This window comes from Salmo salar, chromosome 16 (genome assembly GCF_965601325.2).
Source record: "Salmo salar chromosome 16, fSalSal1, whole genome shotgun sequence".
NCBI classification, from domain to species: Eukaryota; Metazoa; Chordata; class Actinopteri; order Salmoniformes; family Salmonidae; genus Salmo; species Salmo salar.
In genome coordinates, this window is record NC_138306.1 from 79,077,830 (window position 1) to 79,097,333 (window position 19,504).

The 19,504-nt window shown below is 46.8% G+C and overlaps 1 protein-coding gene across 1 annotated transcript; it reads left to right on the plus strand.

The window, feature by feature from the left end:
* Nucleotides 1–8,720: 8,720 nt before the first annotated feature.
* On the plus strand, nucleotides 8,721–18,548 carry LOC106574663 (adhesion G-protein coupled receptor G7-like). The gene is made up of 15 exons (XM_045697974.2): nucleotides 8,721–10,466; nucleotides 10,562–10,663; nucleotides 10,780–10,889; nucleotides 11,532–11,675; nucleotides 11,794–11,879; nucleotides 11,990–12,123; nucleotides 12,349–12,462; nucleotides 12,986–13,155; nucleotides 13,688–13,840; nucleotides 13,994–14,106; nucleotides 14,396–14,727; nucleotides 16,781–16,862; nucleotides 17,307–17,465; nucleotides 17,737–17,896; nucleotides 18,135–18,548. The coding sequence occupies exons 1-15, from the start codon at nucleotides 9,224–9,226 to the stop codon at nucleotides 18,345–18,347; spliced, it is 3,315 nt and encodes a 1,104-aa protein (XP_045553930.2). The 5' UTR covers nucleotides 8,721–9,223; the 3' UTR covers nucleotides 18,348–18,548.
* Nucleotides 18,549–19,504: the final 956 nt, after the last annotated feature.

The following is a 19,504-nucleotide window of genomic DNA, read 5'->3' on the forward strand; positions in this document are numbered from 1 at the left end:
GGAAAAACGTTGTTCTGTTTACCAAAACATGTACTGTACCTTCCCAGGTGCAACCAAGAATGTTTTGCATAGAGAAGGGTAATGCTATTGGTTGACTGGTCCTCACAGATTTCATCCATGTGTATCCTTTTTATTTATCCTGTCATGTCTGATCTATTTTCAAAGAATTTGCGTCATTGTCTTTACTCATCCTGTTGACAATGTGAGTTGTGTTGAAACCAATGTACGGTACTTTCCCCTTAATTGCAATACTAAATCATTAACTGGTACCTGAACGTTACTGCAGTCTCTGTAGTAGGTGGAGCGCAGCACAGCATAAGACCAACAGACGTCCTAATAATATGTAGTCTGCTGACACTGCATGCCTGTAAACAGCAGAGATGAAGGAGCTATGGATTATGGCTGTCTTTGCTACAGGTAAGACTTGATCTATATTTGATTCATTCAGGGTGATTTAAGATGCTCAGATGTATAATGCTGTTAAGTTTGTTGTATGATTGAGAATTGCGTAAGAAAATTGCTGTCACTGTCCAGATGTTCAAAAATGTATGATTAATTTAACTTGTCAATGGATTATTACCAATATATAACCTTACTGTTTTTACGGTGTGGTTAATGAATGTTAAAGTTTGTTTTATAGTCAATGATTGATTTATGTTTTGTCTGTTTGCTGCGAGGGCTACAATAGCATCAATAAAGACATGGTGTCAGACTTTATTTTTATGCAAACAGTATTTAGATGTATCGCTAAGCCGTTGTTTACAGACTGTAAATAGACTACTGTCAGGTCTCAGATACAGTTGATAACAGAGTAGCCTTTGCTATCAACTGTCTACTGTTTATTGGCAGTGATAATGACTTATTTTTTTCATAAAGTACAGTAGAAAACATTTCTTCACTGGTGAAAACACAATGAAACTGGAACATGGATCATCTCTTATGTTTATAGCAACTGACACTATGTACCCCTGTTAATGTGGTTTACTGAGTTAATCATCTTTTTGAAAGTCTCTTTATCACAGGGGAATCTCACGACATCCTCTGCCATTCCAACCACCATTGACATAACTACCCCAACTACTACTGCCCCTATAACCCCTGACCCTCCAACTACTACTGCTCCTATAACCCCTGACCCTCCAACTACTACTGCTCCTATAACCCCTGACCCTCCAACTACTACTGCCCCTATAACCCCTGACCCTCCAACTACTACTGCCCCTATAACCCCTGACCCTCCAACTACTACTGCCCCTATAACCCCTGACCCTCCAACTACTACTGCTCCTATAACCCCGGTCACTCCAACTACTACTGCCCCTATAACCCCTGACACTCCAACTACTACTGCCCCTATAACCCCTGACACTCCAACTACTACTGCCCCTATAACCCCTGACACTCCAACTACTACTGCCCCTATAACCCCTGACACTCCAACTACTACTGCCCCTATAACCCCTGACCCTCCAACTACTACTGCCCCTATAACCCCTGACACTCCAACTACTACTGCCCCTATAACCCTTAACACTCCAACTACTACTGCCCCTATAACCCCTGACACTCCAACTACTACTGCCCCTATAACCCCTGACCCTCCAACTACTACTGCTCCTATAACCCCTGACACTCCAACTACTACTGCTCCTATAACCCCTGACACTCCAACTACTACTGCTCCTATAACCCCTGACCCTCCAACTACTACTGCCCCTATAACCCCTGACCCTCCAACTACTACTGCTCCTATAACCCCTGACCCTCCAACTACTACTGCCCCTATAACGCCTGACACTCCAACTACTACTGCTCCTATAACCCCTGACACTCCAACTACTACTGCCCCTATAACCCCTGACACTCCAACTACTACTGCCCCTATAACCCCCGACACTCCAACTACTACTGCCCTTATAACCCCTGACACTCCAACTACTACTGCCCCTATAACCCCTGACACTCCAACTACTACTGCTCCTATAACCCTTAACACTCCAACTACTACTGCCTCTATAACCCCTGACCCTCCAACTACTACTGCTCCTATAACCCCTGACCCTCCAACTACTACTGCCCCTATAACCCCTGACCCTCCAACTACTACTGCCCCTATAACCCCCGACACTCCAACTACTACTGCCCCTATAACCCCTGACCCTCCAACTACTATTGCTCCTATAACCCCTGACACTCCAACTACTACTGCCCCTATAACCCCTGACCCTCCAACTACTACTGCCCCTATAACCCCCGACACTCCAACTACTACTGTCCCTATAACCCCTGACACTCCAACTACTACTGCTCCTATAACCCTTAACACTCCAACTACTACTGCCTCTATAACCCCTGACACTCCAACTACTACTGCCCCTATAACCCCTGACCCTCCAACTACTACTGCTCCTATAACCCCTGACACTCCAACTACTACTGCCCCTATAACCCCCGACACTCCAACTACTACTGCCCCTATAACCCCTGACCCTCCAACTACTACTGCCTCTATAACCCCTGACACTCCAACTACTACTGCCTCTATAACATCTGACACCCTAACTACTACTGCTCCTATAACCCTTAACACTCCAACTACTACTGCCTCTATAACCCCTGACACTCCAACTACTACTGCCTCTATAACCCCTGACCCTCCAACTACTACTGCTCCTATAACCCCTGACACTCCAACTACTACTGCCCCTATAACCCCCGACACTCCAACTACTACTGCCCTTATAACCCCTGACACTCCAACTACTACTGCCCCTATAACCCCTGACACTCCAACTACTACTGCTCCTATAACCCTTAACACTCCAACTACTACTGCCTCTATAACCCCTGACACTCCAACTACTACTGCCCCTATAACCCCTGACCCTCCAACTACTATTGCTCCTATAACCCCTGACACTCCAACTACTACTGCCCCTATAACCACCGACACTCCAACTACTACTGCCCCTATAACCCCTGACCCTCCAACTACTACTGCCCCTATAACCCCCGACACTCCAACTACTACTGTCCCTATAACCCCTGACACTCCAACTACTACTGCTCCTATAACCCTTAACACTCCAACTACTACTGCCTCTATAACCCCTGACACTCCAACTACTACTGCCCCTATAACCCCTGACCCTCCAACTACTACTGCTCCTATAACCCCTGACACTCCAACTACTACTGCCCCTATAACCCCCGACACTCCAACTACTACTGCCCCTATAACCCCTGACCCTCCAACTACTACTGCCTCTATAACCCCTGACACTCCAACTACTACTGCCTCTATAACATCTGACACCCTAACTACTACTGCTCCTATAACCCTTAACACTCCAACTACTACTGCCTCTATAACCCCTGACACTCCAACTACTACTGCCTCTATAACCCCTGACCCTCCAACTACTACTGCTCCTATAACCCCTGACACTCCAACTACTACTGCCCCTATAACCCCCGACACTCCAACTACTACTGCCCCTATAACCCCTGACCCTCCAACTACTACTGCCCCTATAACCCCTGACACTCCAACTACTACTGCCCCTATAACCCCTGACACTCCAACTACTACTGCCCCTATAACCCCTGACACTCCAACTACTACTGCCCCTATAACCCCTGACCCTCCAACAACTACTGCCCCTATAACCCCCGACACTCCAACTACTACTGCTCCTATAACCCCTGACACTCCAACTACTACTGCCCCTATAACCCCTGACACTCCAACTACTACTGCTCCTATAACCCCTGACACTCCAACTACTACTGCCCCTATAACCCCCTGACACTCCAACTACTACTGCTCCTATAACCCCTGACACTCCAACTACTACTGCTCCTATAACCCCTGACACTCCAACTACTACTGCCCCTATAACCCCTGACCCTCCAACTACTACTGCTTCTATAACCCCTGACACTCCAACTACTACTGCCCCTATAACCCCCAACACTCCAACTACTACTGCCCCTATAACCCCTGACCCTCCATCTACTACTGCCCCTATAACCCCTGACACTCCAACTACTACTGCCCCTATAACCCCTGACACTCCAACTACTACTGCCCCTATAACCCCTGACACTCCAACTACTACTGCCCCTATAACCCCTGACACTCCAACTACTACTGCCCCTATAACCCCCGACACTCCAACTACTACTGCTCCTATAACCCCTGACACTCCAACTACTACTGCCCCTATAACCCCTGACACTCCAACTACTACTGCTCCTATAACCCCTGACACTCCAACTACTACTGCTCCTATACCCCCTGACACTCCAACTACTACTGCTCCTATAACCCCTGACACTCCAACTTCTACTGCTCCTATAACCCCTGACACTCCAACCTCTACTGCCCCTTTAACCCCTGACCCTCCAACTACTACTGCCCCTATAACCCCTGACCCTCCAACTACTACTGCCTCTATAACCCCTGACCCTCCAACTACTACTGCCCCTATAACCCCTGACCCTCCAACTACTACTGCCCCTATAACCTCTGACACTCCAACTACTACTGCTCCTATAACCCCTGACACTCCAACTACTACTGCCCCTATAACCCCTGACACTCCAACTACTACTGCCCCTATAACCCCTGACACTCCAACTACTACTGCCCCTATAACCCCTGACACTCCAACTACTACTGCCTCTATAACCCCTGACACTCCAACTACTACTGCCCCTATAACCCCTGACACTCCAACTACTACTGCTCCTATAACCCCTGACACTCCAACTACTACTGCTCCTATAACCCCTGACACTCCAACTACTACTGCCCCTATAACACATGACACTCCAACTACTACTGCTCCTATAACCCCTGACCCTCCAACTACTACTGCCCCTATAACCCCCGACACTCCAACTACTCCTGCCCCTATAACCCCTGACACTCCAACTACTACTGCCTCTATAACCCCTGACACTCCAACTACTACTGCTCCTATAACCCCTGACACTCCAACTACTACTGTTCCTATAACCCCTGACACTCCAACTACTACTGCCCCTATAACTGCCGGCACTCCAACTACTACTGCCCCTATAACCCCTGACACTCCAACTACTACTGCCTCTATAACCCCTGACACTCCAACTACTACTGCCTCTATAACCCCTGACACTCCAACTACTACTGCCCCTATAACCCCTGACACTCCAACTACTACTGCCCCTATAACCCCTGACCCTCCAACTACTACTGCTCCTATAACCCCTGACACTCCAACTACTACTGCCCCTATAACCCCTGACCCTCCAACTAATACTGCTCCTATAACCCCTGACCCTCCAACTACTACTGCTCCTATAACCCCTGACACTCCAACTACTACTGCCCCTATAACCCCTGACACTCCAACTACTACTGCCCCTATAACCCCTGACCCTCCAACTACTACTGCCCCTATAACCCCTGACACTCCAACTACTACTGCTCCTATAACCCCTGACCCTCCAACTACTACTGCTCCTATAACCCCTGACACTCCAACTACTACTGCCCCTATAACCCCTGACCCTCCAACTACTACTGCTCCTATAACCCCTGACACTCCAACTACTACTGCCACTATAACCCCTGACCCTCCAACTACTACTGCTCCTATAACCCTTAACACTCCAACTACTACTGCCCCTATAACCCCTGACACTCCAACTACTACTGCCCCTATAACCCCTGACCCTCCAACTACTACTGCCCCTATAACCCCTGACACTCCAACTACTACTGCCCCTATAACCCCTGACCCTCCAACTACTACTGCCCCTATAACCCCGATACTCCAACTACTACTGCCCCTATAACCCCTGACACTCCAACTACTACTGCTCCTATAACCCTTAACACTCCAACTACTACTGCCTCTATAACCCCTGACACTCCAACTACTACTGCCCCTATAACCCCTGACCCTCCAACTACTACTGCTCCTATAACCCCTGACACTCCAATTACTACTGCCCCTATAACCCCTGACCCTCCAACTACTACTGCCCCTATAACCCCTGACCCTCCAACTACTACTGCCCCTATAACCCCTGACACTCCAACTACTACTGCTCCTATAACCCCTGACACTCCAACTACTACTGCCCCTATAACCCCTGACACTCCAACTACTACTGCCCCTATAACCCATGACACTCCAACTACTACTGCCCCTATAACCCCTGACACTCCAACTACTACTGCCTCTATAACCCCTGACACTCCAACTACTACTGCCCCTATAACCCCTGACACTCCAGCTACTACTGCTCCTATACCCCTGACACTCCAACTACTACTGTTCCTATAACCCCTGACACTCCAACTACTACTGCCCCTATAACCCCTGACCCTCCAACTACTACTGCTCCTATAACCCCTGACCCTCCAACTACTACTGCCCCTATAACCCCCGACACTCCAACTACTACTGCCCCTATAACCCCTGACACTCCAACTACTACTGCCTCTATAACCCCTGACACTCCAACTACTACTGCCTCTATAACCCCTGACACTCCAACTACTACTGCCCCTATAACCCCTGACACTCCAACTACTACTGCCCCTATAACCACTGACACTCCAACTACTACTGCCCCTATAACCCCTGACCCTCCAACTACTACTGCCCCTATAACCCCTGACCCTCCAACTACTACTGCTCCTATAACCCCTGACACTCCAACTACTACTGCCCCTATAACCCCTGACCCTCTAACTACTACTGCTCCTATAACCCCTGACCCTCCAACTACTACTGCTCCTATAACCCCTGACACTCCAACTACTACTGCCCCTATAACCCCTGACACTCCAACTACTACTGCCCCTATAACCCCTGACCCTCCAACTACTACTGCCCCTATAACCCCTGACACTCCAACTACTACTGCTCCTATAACCCCTGACCCTCCAACTACTACTGCTCCTATAACCCCTGACACTCCAACTACTACTGCCCCTATAACCCCTGATCCTCCAACTACTACTGCTCCTATAACCCCTGACACTCCAACTACTACTGCCCCTATAACCCCTGACCCTCCAACTACTACTGCCCCTATAACCCCTGACACTCCAACTACTACTGCCCCTATAACCCCTGACTCTCCAACTACTACTGCCCCTATAACCCCTGACACCCCAACTACTACTGCCTCTATAACCCCTGACACTCCAACTACTACTGCCCCTATAACCCCTGACACTCCAACTACTACTGCTCCTATAACCCCTGACACTCCAACTACTACTGCCCCTATAACCCCTGACACTCCAACTACTACTGCTCCTATAACCCCTGACACTCCAACTACTACTGCTCCTATAACCCCCGACACTCCACCTACTACTGCCCCTATAACCCCTGACACTCCAACTACTACTGCTCCTATAACCCCCGACACTCCAACTACTACTGCTCCTATAACCCCTGACACTCCAACTACTACTGCTCCTATAACCCCTGACACTCCAACTACTACTGCTCCTATAACCCCTGACACTCCAACTACTACTGCTCCTATAACCCCTGACACTCCAACTACTACTGCCCCTATAACCCCTGACTCTCCAACTACTACTGCCCCTATAACCCCTGACACTCCAGCTTGTCCCCCTCCAACAACTGACACTCCAGCAACCGACACACAAGCTACCGATCTTCCAGCAACAAACTTTCCAACTTCCGATACTACAGCTACCGACACTCCAGCAACTGACACTCCAACTACCGAAACGCCAACTACCGACACTCCAACTACCGACTGTCCAACTACTTACACTCCAACTACTGCTGCCCCTTTAACACCTGACCCTCCAACTACTGACTTTCCAGCTACCGACACTCCAGCAACCCACAATCCAGCAACCGACAGTCCAGCAACCGGCACTCCAATTACATACACTCCAACTACCGGCACTCCAACAACTGACACTCCAGCAACCGACACACAAGCAACCGATCTTTCAGCAACAAACTTTCCAACTTCCGACACTCCAGCAACCAACACTCCAACTACCGAAACGCCAACTACTTACACTCCAACTACCGACTGTCCAACTACTTACACTCCAACTACCGACTGTCCAACTATTTACACTCCAACTACCGACACTCCAACTACTGCTGCCCCTTTAACACCTGACCCTCCAACTACTGACTCTCCAGCTACCGACACTCCAGCAACCCACAATCCAGCAACCGACAGTCCAGCAACCGGCACTCCAATTACATACACTCCAACTACCGACAATCCAACTACTGACACTCCACCAACCGACCGTAAAACTAATGATCTTCCAACAACTGACACTCCAGCAACCGACACACAAGCAACCGACACTCCAACTACCGAAACGCCAACTACCGACACTCCAACTACCGACTGTCCAACTACTTACTCTCCAACTACCGACTGTCCAACTACTTACACTCCAACTACCGACACTCCAACTACTGCTGCCCCTTTAACATCTGATCCTCCAACTACCAACTCTCCAACTACCAACACTCCAGCAACCCACAATCCAGCAACCGACAGTCCAGCAACCGGCACTCCACCAACCGACTTTCCAACTACAGACACTCCAATTACCGACTTTCCAAATACCGACATTCCAACTATCGCCCACTCCGACTCCAACTACCGACTCTCCAACTACCGCGCCCCCCCCACTGCTCCAACTACCGACTGTCCAACTACTGACACTCCAATTACCGACTTTCCAAATACCGACATTCCAACTATCGATACTCCAACTACCGACTCTCCAACTACCGACTCTCCAACTACCGACTGTCCAACTACTGACACTCCAATTACTGACTTTCCAACTACCAACTCTCCAACAACCGACGCGCCAACTACCGACTGTCCAACTACTGACACTCCAATTACTGACTTTCCAACTACCGACTCTCCAACTACCGACTGTCCAACTACTGACACTCCAATTACTGACTTTCCAACTACCGACTCTCCAACAACCGACGCGCCAACTACCGGCACGCCAACTACCGACACTCCAGCTACAGTCACTAAAACTACCGACTGTCCAACTACCGACTGTCCAACTAAAGACTCTCCAACTACTGACTGTCCAACTAAAGACTCTCCAACTACTGACTGTCCAACTACCGACACTCCATTTACCGACAATCCAACAACCGGCACGCCAACAACCGACATGTCAACATCTGACACTACAGCTACCGACACTCCAGCAACCAAAACCCCAGCAACCGACACTCCAACTACCGACACTCCAACTACCGACACTCCAACTACTGGCTGTCCAGCTACTGACTGTCCAACTACCTACTTTACAACTACCGACACTCCAAATACCGGCACGCTATCAACCGGCACGCCAACATCTGACACGCCAACAACCGACATGCCAACATCTGACACGCCAACATCTGACACGCCAACAACCGACATGCCAACATCTGACACGCCAACAACCGACATGCCAACATCTGACACGCCAACAACCGACATGCCAACAACAGACATGCCAACAACCGACATGCCAACAACCGAGACGCCAACAACTGACATGCCAACAACTGACATGCCAACAACTGACATTTCAACTACTAAACATTCTTCACTTCCATACACAATAGTGTGTGGAACCACTGCCACTCTCCCCATCCCCTCTCCCACCACCACCTCTCCCACAACCTCTACCACCACCCCCACCCCCACCACCACCTCTCCCACCACCAGCACTCCCACCACTTCTACCACTCCCACCACTTCTACCACTTCTACCACTCCAGCTACAGTCACTAAAACTACCGACTGTCCAACTACCGACTGTCCCACCATCCCCTCTCCCACCACCACCTCTCCCACCACCACCTCTCCCACAACCTCTACCACCACCACCAACTCTCCCACCACCACCTCTCCCACCACCAGCACTCCCACCACCTCTACCACCACCCCCACCATCCCCTCTCCCACCACCACCTCTCTCACCAGCTCTCCCACCACCACCTCTCCCACAACCTCTACCACCACCACCAACTCTCCCACCACCACCTCTCCCACCACCAGCACTCCCACCACCTCTACCACCACCCCCACCATCCCCTCTCCCACCACCACCTCTCTCACTACCACCTCTACCACCACCCCCACCACCACCTCTCCCACCACCAGCTCGCCCACCACCACCTCTCCCATAATCCCCACCACCACCTCTCCCACCACCTCTCCCACCACCACCTCTCCCACAATCCCCACCACCACCTCTCCTACAATCCCCACCACCACCTCTCCCACCACCATCTCTCCCACCACCTCTCCCACCACCACCTCGACCACAACCCCTCCTCTGGTCTGTATCAACAGTGGTAAGCTGCAGAGTCGAGTTTGTATCTGTCCTGATGAGTGGACAGGAGAGACCTGTTCAGATGGTACGTAAACACAAGTACACAATATCTAACCCTGGATCTCACATTCAGAATGTATATTTCATGTTTGCATGTTGAAATGTATTTTAATTCAATAGGGAATTTCTGCAATTCCACCAGCAAGGATGGATTCTCCTTCCGAAGAACAACGGTTGGCTGGTCTGCTTATTCAAATGAGTTATGTAATAAGACAACCAGTGGTATGTTACTTTTATTCACCTAAAATGCAACCATTTTATTAATCTGTTACAGTCCTAATTAATGTTGTATTAGGTAACACAAAATCTTGACTATCTTTTTATCTTGGTTCCTCCAGCCGGTTTACCAAGAGCATCAGCAAGATGTTTGAATGACACTGGATCTCCAATGTTTGGTTCTCCTCACAAGCTGCAGTGTGAATTGCTCCTCAGGGACATTCAAGGAAATGTAAGTCAATAGGCATATTGACATATATCCTGATTTATGACCGGTCTCGGTTTTGCATTCTTCTTTCTAAGGGTCAATTACCTCAACCAACTCATTGCATTGACTCGATACCGGTACTCCTTGTATATAGTTTCGTTATTGTTATTTTATTGTTTTACTATTTCCTCAGGTGCTAATTTTCATACTTTTTACCTCTGCATTGTTGTGAAGGAGCTCGTAAGTGAGCATTTCACAGTAAAGTCTACATCTGTTGTATTTGGCACCTGTGACAAATCAAATTTGATTTACAGTTATTATCATGAGGAGTCCATTTTACAGTTTGAACAACTGGCTCTTACCTTCAGCTCATGCATTCTGTTCCTTTATTCTGCTTAACAGTTGATGATGAACATAATTGTTTTATTTCTTGTGTTTTACATTACATTTGCATATATTTTTGTACTTTTTTGTACTGTTCCTTGTTTGGAATTGAACCCACAACCCTGGCATTGCAAGTACCATTCTCTACCGACTGAGCCACATAGTTAGTACTGGCAATTATAATATCCAAATGTACTCACAGTTCAACATGTTGCTGTCACTTATAAAATGTTCTGTTGAAAAACAATACTAAAATATAAATCGTTCTCTCTCCCTGTTCAGATCTCCAGCAGTCCAGGTGATTTACTAAAGTTAGCCGTCAGTACTCAGATCCTGACCTCCCAACCAGAGCAGCTGTCAGCTGACAACATCACCACAGCAGCTCAGATAGCTAACACACTGCTTCAGTCTGCAAATATCACAGAGGTATTAGATGTTTTGAAATCAAGTCGTGAACTATGACATGTTCTGGAGAGAAACGTGAGGTTGTTACTGCAGTGATTTGAACACTTGAGGGTCATCCCTGGTTTTGATTATGTTGCAGGACATCGCAGTGGCAGCTGTAACTACCATCAGTCAGCTGCTGAATGCCAGTGAGGAGAGTACACAGGAGAGAGACGCTGTCCAGAGGTGTGTGTATTTGTGTTTCTATATATGTTTGAGTATATGTGTGTACGTGTGCCTCTGTGCGTGTCTGTATGGTGCATGTAAACTAATGTTTTTCTGTGTTTCTCTCCCAGCCTCACAGAGACCCTGGAGAAGTTTTCCATGGACCAGCACAATAATGTGTCCTTGATTGTTCAGCCCAAACTGGCAGTCCAGTCTGTCCAAGTACCAAGTGACTCAGTAGGGATCCAGTTTACTGCTCTAACTGGTGGGTGGGACTGCTAGTGAACCTGCACACTGTAATTTAAAGTGATAGTTTATATCTGTGTTAAAATACCAGACTGGTTCAAACAAAACAACAATTGAAACGTCTCTCCTCTGTTGGTCAATAAGGTTTGGTATGGATTTGGTTTGTTGTTCTACAGACAAGTACAGAAGTAACACTATATTGTTCTGCTTTAAATTGCTAAATCAATTTATTCTCCTTCTCCAGGAATTTCTGGTAATTTTGTGGCCAACAGAATTCATCTCAACACCAACACCTCTGAACTGATAGCTGACAACGGAGGTTCTACCGATATCCAGATTGTTATCAAATTCCCACCAGGTGAGTCAATGTTGGTATACAAACAGTGTATGAACTCAAACTTCCTTATACCGCTTTCACAGAGAGCGCTTAACTGCTCTTTGTGGTTGCCAAAATCAGGTAAGCAGAGTCACATGAGATATGGATAAGTAAACTAATGAGAAGTAATTTGGCTTTCACGATAAGCCTACAAGGCAAGGTCAAGCTACTCATGGATATAAAGTCCTGATATGAAAAACATTCTCTCTCTCTCTCTCTCTCTCTCGCGCACGCTCAATTAAATTCAAAGGGTTTTATTGGCATGGGAAACATATATTTACATTGCCAAAGCAAGTGAAATAGATAATATACAAAGGTGAAATCAACTTTTAAAAATGAGCTGTAAACATTACACTCACAAAAGATTCAAAGGAATAGAGCCATTTCAAATGTCATATTATGGCTATGTACAGTTTTATAACGATGTCTCTCTCTCTCTCTCTCTCTCTCTCTCTCTCTCTCTCTCTCTCTCTCTCTCTCTCTCTCTCTCTCTCTCTCCACTCAGTTTCGCATAGTAACAACACAAACCACTCCATTGGTTTTGTGCTCTACCAAAACGACCGGTTCTTCAGGTCCAGGGCTTTCAGAGCTTCTTCAGGGACCAGCAGAAGGGTCATCTCTGCTAACCTGGGACAAGTGTCTGGGTTACATGTTGAGATGCTCTTCAAGCCCACAGTAAGATTTATCTTGGAATCAGTAAACACATAGTGGTACAAATTCTCTTGGAAACGTAATGGGAAGTTATCCATTATCTAAGTCAGGGGTAGGCAGCACAGTTCCTGGAGTGCCCCAGGTATTGCAGGATTTTGTTCCAACTAGGCAATACACCTGACCAACTAAGCTATTTGATCAGTTCAGTCATTGCCTAAAGTCAGCCCACCTGGTCTTCCAGGTCGTTTAAATCAAAAACATGATGTGCCTGTGGCCCTCCAGGACCAGGGTTGCCTACCCTTGATCTAAGTTATCCATTGACGCTTATCAGCCATAAGGAACAAGGAAGCATATTTTGGCCAGTGAACAAGGAAGCACATGTTGTATTGTATATAATATGATCTACAAAATATTATAATTTTTTTTCCCACATGTGCTTAATGACCTGTTATACTTCACAATTTACTTTATGATTATTTTTTAAATGAGGAATACTGTGAATGCACGTGTTTGCTGAAGGATTTACAGTGAGTTTGTTTCTGTTCTCACTTCTCAGGCTGTTCCCAACGCCTCCCTCTATGACTTTGCCTGCGTGTCATGGAACTACACGTTGAAAGACTGGAGCACCTATGGCTGCTCCAAAGTCAACCACTCAGAAGACGGCCTGCGATGTTTCTGTAATCACACCACTAACTTCGCTGTGCTGATGGTGAGTAGCTAGCTGCCTTCATCTCCCTTTTACTGACCACACTCTGACATATGGTTTACATCAGCAGGATCCAGACAGATGAGGGCAATGACTTTCTATATGACTGTGACAAAAACTTAGCGTTGAATGTATTTTTTTATGTTCTTTCTACAGTCGTACAGGAAGGATTTTAAATACGCTGAAGCGCTAAACTGGATCACCATATTGGGATGCTCCATGTCCATCATAGGGTTGAGTTTAACAATAACATTCCAGATCGTGACCAGGTAAGATCCTACAGGGTTCCAGAACCAATTCAAAATATACAATAACATTCCAGATCGTTACCCAGTAAGATCCTACAGGGTTCCAGAACCAATTCTAAATATACAATAACATTCCAGATCGTGTACTGTTAAGATCCTACAGGGCTCCAGAACCAGTTAAAAATATTGGGTGGATCTCTGAAGCCCTTTGTCTGATCCAACAGGACTTGATAGGTGAAACCATTATGAAACCCACTATTAAAGAACCAATAACTTCCCTAACGTAGTGTTGTCTATCACCTGTCCCTAGGAAATCACGCAAAACCAACCCAACAGTCCTCTTAGTGAGTGTCTGCGTGTGTCTCCTGATCTTCACCCTCCTCTTCATGTTGGGAGTGGACAACCCTCATAAACAGCTGGACAGACCTGAAATACAGAAGGACAACATTCTCCCCCCGTCCGACACACACACAGAGCGGGACAGAGGGCCCTGTACTGTAGTGGCGGTCCTGCTGCAGTACTTCCTGTTGGGGACGTTCACCTGGAACACGCTGTACGCCACACATGTCTTCCTGGTGATCAGAAACAGCCTGGCCACCAGCCCGTCAGACTTCACAGCCTATACCGTGGCCATCGGATGGGGTAGGACAGCATGGAGAAACATAAAGTATTTAATAGTTTCAGAAGCTATGGCTGGCATTAGCCCTGGGCTCCTTGAACCAAAACTAATGCTAGGGGATATTTTCAGGCTCTAATAAGCCTGAAATAGAACATAAAAGCAATTTGTATAGTGATGTTATGTCTTTAGAGGATGTATGTGTAGTGTATTTACTCTGTATATGGCTGCATGCACGTGTCACGTCCTGACCATAGAGTGCTCTTATTTTCTATGGTAGAGTAGGTCAGGGCGTGACTGGGGGTTTATCTAGTTTATTTTTTCTATGTTGTGTTCTAGTTTATTTTTGGGGGGTTTTGTATGATTCCCAATTAGAGGCAGCTGGTCATCGTTGTCTCTAAATGGGGATCATATTTAAGTCATTGTTTTTCCCACCTGTGTTTGTGGGAGAATATTTTGAGTTAGTGCATGTTGCACCTCTGTCGTCACGGTTTGTGTTTTGTTTATAGTTTATTGTTTGTTTGACTAAGTTTCACAATATAATAAAGATGTGGAACGATACTCACGCTGCGCCTTGGTCCGTTTCTACACACAAGCGTGACAGTATCTCCCACCACCAGAGGACCAAGCAGCGTGGCCAGGAGGAGTGGACATGGGAGGAGATCCTGGACGGCAAGCAGATTGGGGAGTATCGCCGTCCAAGGGAGGAGATAGAGGCAGCAAAAGAGGAACGGCGACGATACGAGGAATTAGCACGGCAACGACGGAAGCCCGAGAGGCATCTCGGCACACGGGGAGATTGGCGGAGTCAGGTTTTAGACCTGAGCCAACTCCCTGTGCTTACCGTGGGGAGCGTGTGACCAGTCTGGCACTGTGTTATGCAGTGATGCGCACCGTATCTCCAGTGCGCATTCACAGCCCGGTGCGCTCGTTGCCGGCTCCCCGCATTTGCCGGGCTAAAGTGAGCATTCAGCCAGGACGGGTTGTGCCGGCTCAGCGACCCTGGTCTCCGGTGCGTCTCCTCGGTCCAACATATCCTGCGTCGGCTCTACGCACTGTGTCGCCAGTGCGCCTTCACAGCCCAGTGTGTCCTGTGCCAGCGCCGCGCACTTGCCGGGCTAAAGTGAGCATTCAGCCAGGACGGGTTGTGGCATCTCTATGCTCCAAACCTCCAGTGCGCCTCCACGGTCCAGTATATCCTGCACCGGTTCTAGGCACCAGGTCTCCAGTGCGCCTCCACAGCCCAGTACGTCCTGTGCCTCCTCCTCGCACTCTCCCTGGAGTGCGTGTCCTCAGTCAGGTACGTCCTGTGCCTGCTCTCCGCACTCGCCCTGAGGTGCGTGTTACCAGTCTGGCGCCACCTGTGCCGGCCCCACGCATCAGGCCTCCAGTGCGCATTCCCAGTCCAGAGCTTCCGGCGACAGTTCCCAGTCCAGAGCTTCCGGCCACGGTTCCCAGTCCAGAGCTTCCGGCCACGGTCCCCGGACTGGAGCCTCCGGCGACAGTCCCCGGCCCGGAGCCTCCATCGATGCTGGCGGATCCCCAGGATGAGAGGGTTCTTCGTCCTGCACCAGAGCCGCCACCAACACTAGACACCCCCCCTAACCCTCCCTTTTGGTTTCAGGTTTTGCGGCCGGAGTCCGCACCTTTGGGGGGGGTTCTGTCACATCTTGACCATAGATTGCTCTTATTTTCTATGGTAGAGTAGGTCAGGGCGTGACTGGGGGGGGTTTATCTAGTTTATTTTTTCTATGTTGTGTTCTAGTTTATTTTTTCTATGTTGGGGTTTTTGTATGATTCCCAATTAGAGGCAGCTGGTCATCGTTGTCTCTAATTGGGGATCATATTTAAGTCATTGTTTTTCCCACCTGTGTTTGTGGGAGAATATTTTGAGTTAGTGCATGTTGCACCTCTGTCGTCACGGTTTGTGTTTTGTTTATAGTTTATTGTTTGTTTGGCTAAGTTTCACAATATAATAAAGATGTGGAACGATACTCACGCTGCGCCTTGGTCTGTTTCTACACACAAGCGTGACAGCAAGTCTACCAGGAAATAACAACATAATTCTCTGTCCTTTAGGACTGCCTGCGGTTGTGGTGGCTCTCACCTTAGGAATTAGTTACAGAGTGGATGATCCACTGGGTTACAGGCAGGAGGAATTGTGAGTCAATACTACTATTGTACTACTACTCAGTACTGTATTGTACTATACTATACTGTATTACTTCTCTGTACTGTACTATACTACCACAACTACACCTGAGTGCTGTGCTGTACTGCAATTTTATTCCTCTGTGGTTATTACATAATAGGTTCATTTTAAATTAAAGTGGGGCAATTGATTTATAAAATGGTATAACTCATGCTGTAAAAGGTTATCACTGTCAGTTTTTGTATACATGTTTATTATGCATGCGAATAATTGGCAAAATTAAAAGTAAAAAATATAAATACAGTATATTAAGAATGATCAATTTTTTCCAAGGTTTCTTGTTGACTTATGCTACCCAGCATGTTTGGTTAATACCACGTTCTTCAAATAACAGGCGTTCTGTTTTGTCTGTCACATTGTCCCACTCTCTAACTCATTCATTTGACCTCTCAGTTGCTGGCTTGCTGCCCTCGATCCAAAGGGAAACTTTGACTTCAAGCTGCCAATGTTTTGGGGGTTTCTGATCCCTGTGGCGTTCATGCTTATCTTCAACACAGTGGTGTTGGTATATTTTGCAGTTACAACATGCAAGACCAACCCACATTTAACCAGGTAACATTAATGGGGACACAGAGTAGAAAGTTGGAGTCATAAAAATCAGTCTTGATTTAAATGCCTACTGACGAGCTTGTTAATTTTTAACTGTCTTTCAATGAAAAGCCTATTATAAATAATATATTTGTTATTAGTCATTAGTAACCAAATCACAATTTAATGAGCACCATGCACTAACCCACTCAGTCAATGGAAGCATACTGTTCTTCTACCACAGCATTACAGCAGTCTATTACAGCAATCTAAGCATGTTGGTTATGTTTCCCAGTACAAGACACACATCGATGAAGAAGAAGTTCCTCAGTAGCTTCTCTCTGGCTGTGGTGCTCGGTCTCTCCTGGATCCTGGGCTATCTGTTGCTCATTACACAGAACGAGACCATGTACACCATACTCAACATCTCCTTCTGTGTACTCACCACCACTCAGGTAGTAAATGTATGCACTCACTGCTGGAAGTCACTCTGGATAAGAGCGTCTGCTAAATGACTAAAATGTAAACTATAAATACTAGTGTACTATTGTACCACAGAATCCAGACATGATTGAAAATTAGACACCTACTAAACATAAATAAATTGAGCTGGTCTTTATGGAAACGATACCTTTTGTTTGTCCTTGTGTGTTCCTGAAAATACTTGATAACGTTTTTGTTTTCGCTCCACAGGGCTTCCAGATTTTCATTCTGTTCACAGCAAGAACAGCAATTTTCAAGAAAAATATGTTAAGTGTTTTGAAATCTGTCTCTAGCGCTGGGATCCCTCTTCACACCAAGAAGTTCAGTCTATGGCGAGGAAAGCACAGTGATCAAGTAGAATCATACACACAGCTGGACACTGATCTGTCATTTCCACCTTGGTCCTCACAGACATCTAACTGATGGACTGCAAGTTCAACCTGTGTTGAAAAATATCTCATATACCTCCACTATTATCCTATAATATATAATATATAATATATAATACACACAACATTTTGTGTCAACGTATATTTACTGTGAATTCCCTCAGAAGTTGTGTTGTCCAATGACATTTGTTCTTTATAAAATGTTACTGTTTTAAATAAATCTACGATTATTCTCTTTTAAGTGGATTTTTGTAGTTATTCACAGTGAGAAAAACACAATTTTACACAATATCTCCGAAAATAGATTTAGACAGTGTAGCCCAGGGGTGTAAAACAAATGTTCCCCTCCGGTCACATTTGGTCATTACCGAGGTCCAGAGGGATGCACATAAGACTGAGGAAGAAAGCAGGCATGTCAGAGGGAGGTATGAAAGACTGAGGAAGAAAGCAGGCATGTCAGATTCGTAGCCATGAAAGAACACGTCAGCTGGACATGCTGGGGGAACATGAGAGAGAGGGCACTTACCTGGAACACGGAAGGGCAGTGAATAAAGTTTCCACATTGCTCTGTGTACAATGTTTTTTCCACACCAACAAACCTTCACACGTGGGGGTTGGCAGACAGACCAGACAGCTGCACACTATGTGGATGGATGACCAGCCAACTTGGAGCACGTGCTCTCCTCCTGCCACGCAGGTCTGACCGATGGACAATTCAGGTGGCGGCATGACCAAATACTGACTCAGCTAGCCACGGGACTGAAGCAAGCAAGGAGAAAGCTGAAACATCTCACCCAGGGCTCCTGTTTCATCCACTTCCTCAGGTCAGGAGAGAGCGCAGCAAAGTGAACATGTAGTAACCAAAAACGTGCTAAACAAAATATATTTTATATTTGAGATTCTTTATTAAAGTAACCCTTGATGACAGCTTTGCATACTCTTGGCATTCTCTCAACCAGCTTAATGAGGTTGTCACTTGGAATGCATTTCAATTAACAAGTGTGCCTTATTAAAAGTTAATTTGTGGAATTTCTTTCCTTCTTAATGTATTTGCGCCAATCAGTTGTATTCTGACAAGGTAGGGGTGGTATACAGAATATAGCCCTACATGGTAAAAGACCAAGTTCATATTATGGCAAGAACAGCTCAAATAACCTAAGAGAATTGACAGTCCATCATTTCTTTAAGACA